General features: G+C 40.3%; 2 protein-coding genes across 2 annotated transcripts; both read left to right on the top strand.

The window, feature by feature from the left end:
• Positions 1–381: 381 nt before the first annotated feature.
• On the top strand, positions 382–1,047 carry LOC148691567 (uncharacterized). The gene has a single exon (XM_088682883.1). It carries the CDS (start codon positions 382–384, stop codon positions 1,045–1,047), a length of 666 nt encoding a protein of 221 aa, XP_088539009.1.
• Positions 1,048–5,097: 4,050 nt separating this feature from the next.
• On the top strand, positions 5,098–7,716 carry LOC137738038 (large ribosomal subunit protein uL13w). Its single transcript, XM_068477642.2, has 4 exons — positions 5,098–5,441; positions 6,161–6,277; positions 6,382–6,469; positions 7,455–7,716. Exons 1-4 carry the CDS (start codon positions 5,170–5,172, stop codon positions 7,596–7,598), a joined length of 621 nt encoding a protein of 206 aa, XP_068333743.1. The 5' UTR covers positions 5,098–5,169; the 3' UTR covers positions 7,599–7,716.
• Positions 7,717–11,529: the final 3,813 nt, after the last annotated feature.

The raw sequence follows: 11,529 nt of genomic DNA, 5'->3' as shown, positions 1-11,529 counted from the left end.
GTTGTTAAAGTTGTTAGGGTTTTTCGTTAGGGTTCCAGTCATCGCTAGCGATCCTAGTTTTTAGGGTTGTTATTCAATAATCCCTATTCTTGAGGGACAAGTATGCATTTCTGTTTTGACGTAGTCTTTACCACGATTGTAGGGCTGTAAAAACATGGGCAGTTGTTATCTCTTTTCGTGTCAAGTGTAAGGCTATTTAATAGCTGTAATGTTTGTTTCCTTGTTTAATAAGAATTTTCCCTAGTTTGTGAAAGTTCTCAACGTTGCATTGCAGAAGCTTTTGTGTTCTTTCCTTTGTTCTAACATCTGGTATCAGAGCCCCACTACGGGGCCTGATCAAAAGTTTGCAACAAAGGTGCTAGAGTGAAAAAAAATAAAGACATGGCATCCGAGAACAGTTTCGTGCAACCAGCCATTCCAAGGTTCGATGGTCACTACGATTATTGGAGTATGCTGATGGAAAACTTTCTTCATTCTAATGAGTATTGGAACTTGGTGGAGAATGGGATCACTGCTGCAGTAGGAAGCTCGAAATCCAATGAAGGACAGAAGAAGACTCTGGATGAACTGAAGCTAAAAGACTTGAAGGCAAAGAACTATTTATTCCAAGCCATAGATCGATCAATATTGGAGACCATCCTGAAGAAGGATACTGCGAAGGATATATGGGATTCTTTGAAGCAAAAATATCAAGGAACTACATGTGTAAAATGTGCTCAATTGCAGGCTCTTCGTAAGGAGTTTGAGGTGCTGCACATGAAGAATGGAGAAACCGTCAATGATTATTTTGGGAGAACACTTGCCATAGCAAATAGGATGAGAACTCATAGGGAGAAGATGGACGATGTGGTGATTATCGAGAAAATTTTGAGATCCATGATCTCGAAGTTTGACTATGTTTTTTGTTCCATTGATGAGTCCAATGATTTGGATACCTTATCTATTGATGAGCTTCAAAGTTGTCTTTCGGTCCATGAGCAAAGGATAAGTCGACATGTGACGGATGAACAGGCTCTTCAAGTCACTTATGGAGTCCAGCAAGGATGACGAGGTCGAGGGGCCTCTCGAGGAAGAGGAAGAGGACGGGGTAAAGGGTTTGACAAGTCAACCCTAGAGTGCTATAATTGCCATGCATTAGGGCATTTTCAGTGGGAGTGTCCTAAGAAACCTAAGGAAGAGAAAGTAAACTATGTGGAGACAAGGGAAGAGATCCTGTTGATGGCACTTGTTGATATCAAGGAGGCAACAATGGAGCACATATGGTTTCTGTATTCTGGGTGCAGCAACCATATGTGTGGCAAGAAGGACATGTTTTGTGAGCTTGACAATAGTTTCAAAGAATCAGATAAACTAGGAAATGATTCAAGTTTGACTGTGCAAGGAAAGGAAGTGTGCGAATAAAGGTGAATGGCATCATCCATGTAATCACGGGTGTTTTCTACGTTCCAGATTTGAAAAACAACCTGTTGAGCATCGGTCAGTTGCAAGAAAAAGGGGTTACAGTGCTCATCCAACATGGAAAATGCAAAATCTTTCATGCTGAGAGAGGACTAATTATGGAGACCACTATGAGTCACAATAGAATGTTTGCAGTAATGGCTCGCTGTCCTCCAAGGGGACAAAAGTGTTTTTCTTCTCACACTACAAATCAAGCAAATCTATGGCACCGTCGTTTCGGACATCTCAGTTGGAATGGGCTGAAAGTACTTCAAAAGAAGAAAATGGTGAGATGACTACCTCAGTTCACAGCCTCTCAAAGGGTGTGTGAAGATTGTTTGGTAAGAAGACAACATCGAGATCCTTTTCCCAAAGAAAGCTTATGGAGAGCCTCCGAGATCCTTCAGTTGGTGCATGCAGACATATGCGGACCAATTTACCCTATTTCGAACAACAATGAGAGGTATCTTATTACTTTTATTAATGATTTCAGCTAGAAAAACATAGGTTTATTTTTTGGTAGAAAAGTCAGAAGCATTTGGTGTTTTTAAATCCTACAAGGCACGGGTTGAAAATAAGACTAGGGTATTTATAAGAAGTCTAAGGACGGATCGAGGGGGAGAGTTCATCTCGCATGAGTTCATAAATTTTTGCCTTGAGAATAGAATTCACTGGCAACTAACTACAGCTTATACCCCCCAACAGAACGGGGTTGTAGAAAGGAAGAACCGCATTATCATGAACATGGTGTGAAGCATGCTGTCAGCGAAACAAATTCCTAAAACCTTTTGGCCTGAAGCGATGAATTGGACATTGCATGTGTTGAATCGATGTCATACTCTTGCTGTAAAGAACAAAACACCGGAGGAAGCTTGGAATGGACACAAACCATCCATGGATCATTTTAGAATTTTTGGTTGCATTGCACATGTTCATGTACCTGACAACAAAAAGGTGAAACTCGATGCCAAAAGTTGTAAGTGTATGTTGCTTAGGGTAAGTGAAGAATCTAAAGCATATCGATTGTTTGAACCTGTGTCGCAGAAAATTGTTATCAGTTGAGATGTTGTATTTGAAGAGGATCAACAATGGAGTTAGGAAGACAGTCACAAGGAAGTCATAGTGGGAGAACTCGAGTAGGACACTAATGTAGGGAATAACATATCAAGGGAGAAGAACGGACCTGAGTCTGATGAAGATGGAGTCGTGAAAGATACTGAAGCCAAGTCGAATCCAAGTGACTCATTGGTTGAAAGAGACATTCAATGTAATGAGATTTCACTTCACATAGGATGAACTCGGAGACCACCAGTGTGGATGAGAAATTATAAGATAGGTCAAGGCCTATCTGATGAAGATGATGCTAGCATGGCTCACTTGGCATTGTGTATTAAACAAGATCCCACAACATTTGAAGATGTAGTGAAATTTGAAAAGTGGAGACATGCTATAGATCAAGAAATACAGGCTATAGAGAAAAACAATACATGGGAATTAATGGAGCTACCACCAGGAGGGAAAACCAATGGGGTGAAGTGGGTGTTTAAGACTAAGCTGAATGAGAATGGCAAGGTGGACAAGTACAAAGCTCGTTTAGTTACAAAGGGCTACTGTCAACAGTATGGAATCGACTATGCGGAAGTGTTTGCGCCAATAGCTCGTCTAGATACCATTCAAGTTGTCATCTCTCTCGCTGCACAAAGGAATTGGGCGATCTACCAGCTTGATGTTAAATTTGTGTTTTTGCATGGAGAGATTGACGAATAGGTGTTTGTTGATTAGCCACTGGGATATAAACAGAAGGGCCAAGAATCAAAGGTATACCGACTTAAGAAGGCTTTATTATAGAGTCATATTTTATCAAGGAAGGATTCAACAAGTGCCCTTATGAGCATACTTTGTTCACAAAGTTAGCAGAATGAGGTAAGATCTTAATAGTATGTCTCTATGTTGATGATCTCATTTTTACCGGCAATGATGATGCAATGTTTGAGCAATTTAAAGAATCAATGATGGTTGAATTCGACATGACTGATCTTGAAAAACTGAGATATTTTCTTGGTATTGAGGTGATACAAAGTTCTGGTGGAATCTTTGTCAGTCAACGGAAGTATGCTCAGGAGGTTTTAGAAAGATTCAACAAGGATTAGTGTAATCCAGTGCTGAATTCTATGGTTCCTGGCTTTAAACTTACAAAGGATGAAAGAGGAGCACTACCTACAAGTAGATGGTGGGGAGCCTCATGTATCTAACAGCCACGCGACTTGATCTGATGTTTACTATTAGTTTGGTAAGTCGATACATGGAACATCCAATAGAGTCTCACATACAGGCAGTTAAAAGAGCTATGAGGTATGTAAAAGGGACTGTCGATTTGGGGATATTCTACAAGAAGGGAGGAGATGAAGGGCTTACGGGATATACGGACAGTGATTATGTAGGTGATCAAGATGATAGAACAAGCACCTCAGGTTATGTGTTTATACTAAGCTCAAGGGCTGTTTCTTGGTCCTCAAAGAAACAGCCAATCGTCACCTTATCCACTATTGAATCGGAGTTTATAGCTGTAGCATTGAGTGCTTGTCAAGTCGTATGGTTAAAAAGGATTTTGAAGAGTCTTAATCATGAGCAATATGATCTAACTCTGGTGTATTGTGATAATGTTTCGACAATCAAACTTTCAAAGAACCCGGTGATGCATGGTCGTAGCAAGCATATTGATATAAGGTTTCATTTTCTTCGAGACTTAGTCAAGGGTAAAGTTCTGGAGTTGGTGCAGTGTTCAACTCAAGAGAAAATCGTAGATATTTTCACAAAACCTTTGATGGGTGATGTTTTCTTGAAGTTGCGAGGGTTACTGGGCATCTGCAAGTTTTCAGAAGTAAACTGAATGGTTGAGATATTCAGTTTAACGGAGGATGTTAAAGTTGTTAGGGTTTTTCGTTAAGGTTCCAATCATCGCTAGGGATCCTAGTTTTTAGGGTTGTTATTCAATAATCCCTATTCTTAAGGGACAAGTATGCATTTCTGTTTTGATGTAGTCTTTACCACGATCGTAGGGCTGTAAAATTGTGGGCAGTTGTTATCTCTTTTCGTGTCAAGTGTAAGGCTATTTAATAGCTGTAATGTTTGTTTCCTTGTTTAATAAGAATTCTCCCTGGTTTGTGAAAGTTCTCAGTGTTGCATTGCAGAAGCTTTTGTGTTCTTTCCTTTGTTCTGACACTTGTTCTTCATTCGGTAAAACTCATGGTTGTGATGCGAATCTCTTTTTAAGTTATGGTTTTCTACCAGTCTATCCTCACTTTTTTATTTTTATGGGTTTTGATTGTGGAAGAAATAAAGAGGTATTTTTGATATTTTGAAATGCTTCACCTATTTAGGCTTCCCCTTTTTATACATAGATAGATAACACCCAATCAACATGTTTTTTTTACCAAAAAAAACATGTTGTAATATTTCCAAGCGTTCCTGAAACACGTTAATTCCTCTGTTTGGTGAACGGGAAATGATCTGGGCCTGGACCTTGTGGCCACCCTAGCCCAGATGGCCCAACAACTAATAAATCAATAATCCTCTCCTTACCCACCATATGCAACCGTACACCCGCCAACAGCCAATCCGAACCCGCATCCTATATACCCATGCTTTATAAACCACACTTTACCAAAACCCTAACCCTTCCGCACCTATTTCACTTCGGAGCCGCATTAGGGTTTGCACAGAGAGAGAACAATGGTGTCTGGCTCAGGTATCTGCGCAAAGCGCGTGGTGGTGGACGCCCGCCACCACATGCTTGGCCGCCTTTCTTCGATCCTGGCCAAGGAGCTGCTCAATGGGCAGAAGGTCGTGGTTGTTCGCGCGGAGGAGATCTGTATCTCCGGTGGGCTGGTGAGGCAGAAGATGAAGTACATGAGGTTCTTGCGTAAGCGCATGAACACTAAGCCTTCTCATGGTCCCATCCACTTCCGCGCCCCGGCTAAGATCCTCTGGCGCACCATCCGTGGGTACGTCGTCATTTTTCTGTTAGTCTTTACCGATTTATTGATATATGCATGCTTTGTTGAGCTTGAGCTGCTGGGTTTTTATTGTTTGTTTGATTAGGTTACATTGTCTATGTAAATCAATGGAATGGATCAAAAATCCATTTGGGGATTTTTGTTAGTTTTTATTGTTGGGTTTATGGTTGATGATGAAATTGATTGTTTTAATTCAGTAGGAGCTGTAAATTTTTGTGTTTTGAACACTTCTTGTTAGTTTTTGTTTATCAAAAATGAAAGAGCACTTTAGTTAATCACTTTTTTTGCAAAAAACACTTCAATTTAGCGATGAAACATAACTTTTCCCTATTGACAACTATAAAGAGAACCTCATTTCTTACATGTATTGGAATATCTGTTTTTTTGGCTAATTTGGATTCTCTAGGTGAATATTTTTTGTTAGATTTAGGTAGTTTTTGGTGCTGGCTACAATACTTGCATATATGTAATGGAATATCCATCTCGGTCGTCAGAAGATGATTGTATCACAAACATAATATTCTTAAATACATACATACATACATACATATATATATATATATATTGTACCCAGTCGCCTGGATTTTTTGTTGGAATAAAAATAAGTTATTGCTTTCTGCTTTATTCTACTGCTTGAGAGGTTTTTTTTTTTTTTTTTTTTGGGGTGTACGTATGTTAAGTAACTTTGTTATTGCTTTTTTCTGCAGGATGATTCCCCATAAGACTAAGCGTGGTGCTGCTGCACTTGCTCGTCTGAAGGCATATGAGGGTATTCCACCTCCATATGACAAGACTAAGAGGATGGTCATTCCTGATGCACTCAAGTAAGCTTTTTGACACTATTTTTCATTTGCCAAATGCCTGTCTTGTTATACAGGTTGTTCTGTTTTTCATGAAGTGAATGTTTTGTTTTTTTTGAAATCGGCAGGGTCTTGAGGCTGCAAGCAGGACACAAGTACTGTTTGTTGGGCAAGCTTTCTTCAGAGGTTGGATGGAACCACTATGAGACCATCAAGGTGAGAATCCCCTGCCTTCCTTGTTTGTTTTTACGGATTGTTTTGTGTCCTTGTGCTGATAATAGTTTGGGTAAAGTATCTAGTTTTCTCTTTTAGTTCAAAGTAGTATGGTCACTATTTCCCATTGAGTCAGATTGCATCTTAATTGAGTTTGCATATGGAGTTGTTTCCGTGGCTTATGTTTGTTCTTCCTCTTAAATGCACAATGTTGTTAGCGCTTCTGTTTTCTTGCTTTGGAAAATGATTGCTATATGTTTCATGCTGCATGTCTAAATGATGGAGTCGACTAACATTATTGTATTATTACTGACAAAAGTCATTTGTTCTGTATTATTGTATTATTAATAATAAACGGCACTCCTTTTGTTTTCTGTCTTTATTAATCATCTATATTGGTCTTTACATACTATTATGATTGGGTGAGGGATTTCTAAGTCTCAATTTAGCCCTTGTTGACTATTACAAAGGCATATGAAGGGAATTTGCAAATCATGACTTCGTATACGTCATTTACAAATCCCTTCTACATACCACCGTTGTTACGATGTAGTGCAGTTCTAAATTCATTCTATCAACCTTTTGTTCTCCATTCTTTACTAACTTGGTCTCAATCCCTTGGACCCAATCATAAGTTCTAGTTATATAGTTGAATATAGTGGTTCTTATTTTCAATCGGTTACTATTCCTCTTCTTTGATGCCTATGTGCACCAGCACTTGTACTGAAAATTTGGTTTCACACTTTATGTTAGAGCTAGAGTGTTTTTATTGTGTGTATGGTCTAGTGGATTATCTAAATTAGGTCTAGTACTTTTTGTGTTTGTATCATCCATCAAGAGCATAAATTCAACACGTCTCACATGTTTTTTTTTTTTTTTGTTTTTTTTTGGATCTTTGGTAAAACGCTCTTGTTAGGCGAAGGGCCATGCATTTATTTTTCTTGCTTGAGCCTACAAATGTCAAACTAATGAATTTGTATGTTTGCAGGAGCTTGAGAACAAGAGAAAGGAGAGGGCCCAGGTTGCATATGAGAGGAAGAAACAGTTGAACAAACTGAGGGTGAAAGCAGAGAAGTCTGCTGAGGAGAAACTAGGGCCTCAGCTCGAGATCATTGCCCCCATTAAATATTGATGAGTAGACGTTTGTGTGTTCAGTAAGATGGTAATCTTGTTGACGATTGAGTTCAGAGATTGTTTTTGTTCATGTTATGATACTTCATTGTTTGTTTTAAAGGCCAATTATTTGCGTAGTAGTTGTTTCTCATAGATTTCACTTTTATGCGATTTGGTATTTATGAAATGGCTGAGATCACTTTTATGAAATCAGTTTTACAAGAACGCAATTGGTTGACACAAATACCCCTATCAACATTTACGTGTAACATCTAATTCAGTAATCGACTTCTTTAAACCATTCAGTAATCAACTTCTTAGTGCAAGATAGCTCGGGAAATTTCACGTCAAATGTGGACAAGGTTCAGAGAATTGTTAGTTTACCCTCATTTGGGAAGGTTATTCATTTTTTCGATTTTACCTTTCGTTTTGACCTTTCGTTTGTGTTGTCCAAATGTCCGAACAATAACTTTATGCGAGTGTCGAAGTTTGCTAACTCAAATTATCGTGCAACATTGTAGAATGTAACAAAGAACAAAAAGATTGCTAGCATTCCACCAACAACAATAATAATTCTTTAAGTATAATCCCTATAACAAATGTGGTAATTTTTAGCTTATAAGGTGAAAGAAGCTAAGAATTGTGGAATTATTCAAGTACTGAGGCTGAAAACAACAAATGCAAGAAAGGTGAGCAATGACATTATGAGCTCTAGCATTCCACCGTATTGTTTGTTACAGCATCAAATCTGACTTCAAAGCCTACCCTGTAGAACTCTGATCAAGCTGGTCCGCGAGCCATACTACTCAGATGTCCAGAAATCACTTCAAACAACGAAACCCGACTCCAAACATTCAGGACCAGATACTTTCTTGGAAACAAAGTGGCTGCCAAAACTATCCATCTATTGGGTATTATATGTTGGAACACTAAGATAAAATTTCGTATTCTTCAAGTCATCCAAGAATGGATTGTGTCGATGCAAATTTCCGCCGTCTTCAGTCTTGACGAAAATGCACTTGCAAAACAATTAACACCTTTGATCAAAGACCTAAGCCTCATGCACCCACGAGGGGGGGGGGAGGGGGTTGTTTAGGCCGATGGATCTTCGATGCCTAAGTCAGTTTCTCTAAGAGAGTAAAGTGTTTAGGGCTTTATTAGGGTAGCAAAAGCTTTTGAAATTTGGTAGATTATGGGGTGTTTATAGGGGATAGGGCCGGCCATAGTGTTAGGGTTTTACCCTACATGTGGCGGCATCCTATTGGCCAAGATTTATGGAGGAATATTCTCAAGATATTAAATAGGAAATAATATCTTGAGATAATGAAGTAATTATCCCTTGATTTAAATTGGGATTACTTACTTGATTGGAGTCAATCTTCAATTGGGAATGTATTAAAGATAGGATTTGGGTAATTAATCATTATGTTTAATGCTTTGACTTTTCCTTGCCAATGGCAGGTGAGCTGTGGGCAGTCGTATTCAGCTGTTGGGACCTTTAGGGGTGTGAGCTGCTCGTGGATGCATTTGAAAAGCCTGCCCATTTATTGAGGGCAATCTTGTCTTTCTTGGGAAAAAGTCCACGTGTCGCCTCTAGAATTTTTGGGATTATTTTAGGCTCCACAAATGCCCCCACACTTGTTGGGCTGCTCGTAAAAGGGCAGTAGGTGTAGAAATCCCAAGTTGCTTGGGTTTGTAAAGTTGTTTCCCAATTTGAACTTTATCTCCTTTCTTGATTTGGAGATAGACTTCTTCTAGGAAAAGGAAACCAATTGCCCCTAATACCTATTTAATTTTCCCTTAAGTAGGGGATTAAATAAATTTGGAGAGCAATCATCATTCCAACAAGGAAGAGAAGCCAAAGGAAAATTTTGTTCCCCTCCCCTAGCTTTCTTTTTCTCTTGCCCTTACAAAGAGTCGTCTCTCGTTGTTGTTCTTCTTCTCTGTGCTGCACCAAAGGTAAGAAAATTTGAATTTTGTTTTTCTTGATTTTTTTGGGAATCTTGGGGCCTGAAAAATTGGCTCGGTGGGGACCGAGGGTGTGGGTGACGCATGGCAAGGGAGCCATGGGACTGCTGTGCATAGTGGGTAGCATGGTGGTGCGGCGCGGGAATCGGTAGTCGTGGGCTAGGTGGTCATCTCGGCTCAGGTCAAGGTGGATAGGCATTGGGGTGCGGAGAGGCTGGCTTAGGCTGGCATTCGGGGCTGCTGGGCATGGGCATATGCAGGCGTGAGGCGAGAGAGTGGGAGAGACCGGCATAGGCCGGTGGCTTGGGCTGGAAGGCCTAGGCCTGCTTTGGAGTGTTGGGCGCATGAAGGAAGAAGGAGGAAGGCACGGGCCTCCTCTTGCGTTTGGCTCAGTGGCGCGGGCCGCGTATATAAGAGAGAGAGTGAGGGCTGGGCCTTTTTGTGGCCTGGCCGTGTGGATGAGCTGGGCTGTGGGGCCTGGAGTTGGGGCGCTGGGCTCTGCGGTCCTTTTTTTTGTTTTGTTTTGAGCTGCCTTCTAAATACTTTCCTTCGTACTTTTTGCAGGAACTTTGAGATGTCTTCCTCTGATCTCAAAAGTGACGAATATCCTCCACCTTTGTAATGTCAAGGTGGTTCTTCTGACAAGGTGGGCTATTTCAAGGCTGCGCATGTTAAGATCAATTCCGACGAGCTGTTTTGGGATTTTATTGAGGCGTACAAGCATGCAATTCGGTCAGGGGTTTGCGTTAAATGGGTGAAGGATGATAGCAGCCATGAACCGTGTGGCTAGGATGCCACTGCCAGGAACAGGTCTATCAAATTCCATCCGTATTACTTTGTGTTGGGATTTACTTTTCCCATGCCGAGTCTTTTCTAGGAGGTGATCTGCTCTATGAAATGTGCGCCTGCTCAGTGCTCCCCGAATTCCATTCATGCGGTGGTGGGGTTCTTTAACTTGAGAAGGTTCTTTGATCTTGGTTAGACCATAAATGAGTTTTGGTACTTCTTTGAAATCGACCACAAGGAAGGCATGGGGCAGCTGAGATCTCGCCATAGGTTGCTCAATGCTCCCTGCAGAGGTGATCATGAGTGGGCAAGGGACACCTTGGAGGTAAATGGAAATTGGGAGTTTGACTCCTCTCTTGAGTTGCGCGTTTTGACTGTCTTTATTAGTGGTAAGTGAATTGCTTCATTTTTGGCCTACTTGAATTTTTGTTAAGTTGCTCCATGACTTCTGTTTACTGATCGTCTTTCTTGCTAGTTTAATGGGCTGGGAGCAATGAGAATGATGCCACTTGGGAAGATTATGAAGATTTTGTGTCTAAATTTCCTACTTTCCAATTTTAAATTGTAACCTTGAGGACAAGGTTGTTCTCAAGGAAAGGGTAATGTTATGATTAAGTTTAGCTTAATCATACTTAAGAGTTTTACTTAGTTAAATAATGAGTTGGTTATTGGTGATTAGGAAATATTGTTGTAATTGCCAGCTGGCAACAGTTGCTTGGGTTGTTGTATTTGGCCACTAGTGTGTGTAGTTGGCCAATGGTCATCTTTATTAAAGAAATATATTACAAAAAACAATTGAGAGTATTTGCTCCTTCTTCTTCCTGACACCTTCTTCTATTGTTGCCTGAGCTATAGGTTGAGGTTGAAGCAAATCTTTATCATTGATGGATCTGGCGAGAGATCGCAAATGCTTGACAGGATCTCCCACGCCTGAATTTGAATCAACTTAGACAATTTCAATTCGGAAACAAATTTTGATGAAATTGGGGTTCCATCATAAAACCAATTGGCAATATGGGAAGTAGCCCAAAACCATATAAGCCCATAGCAAACTTTGTCCCTCACCGATGTGGGACAACTTGTCTCTCAAATTTCAACTTTCAACACGCCCCCGCATGTGTGGCCGATTTTCAAGCCTACACATGGACAACAACTGGTTACGCGTGAGCATATGTGGCCTTTGGGCTTTCACACGA

The sequence above is a fragment of the Pyrus communis genome, chromosome 13, assembly GCF_041283825.1.
Source record: "Pyrus communis isolate YQ-2024b chromosome 13, ASM4128382v1, whole genome shotgun sequence".
Lineage (NCBI taxonomy): Eukaryota > Viridiplantae > Streptophyta > Magnoliopsida > Rosales > Rosaceae > Pyrus > Pyrus communis.
This window is presented reverse-complemented; position numbering and strand designations above follow the sequence as displayed.

Bases quoted from the DNA above. Each gene is read 5' to 3' on its own strand.
- LOC148691567 (XM_088682883.1), top strand. From the start codon at position 382: ATGGCATCCGAGAACAGTTTCGTGCAACCAGCCATTCCAAGGTTCGAT.
- LOC137738038 (XM_068477642.2), top strand. From the start codon at position 5,170: ATGGTGTCTGGCTCAGGTATCTGCGCAAAGCGCGTGGTGGTGGACGCC. The intron at 5,442-6,160 runs GTACGTCGTCAT...TTTTTTCTGCAG, and splicing joins CTCTGGCGCACCATCCGTGG to GATGATTCCCCATAAGACTA. The intron at 6,278-6,381 runs GTAAGCTTTTTG...TGAAATCGGCAG, and splicing joins GTCATTCCTGATGCACTCAA to GGTCTTGAGGCTGCAAGCAG.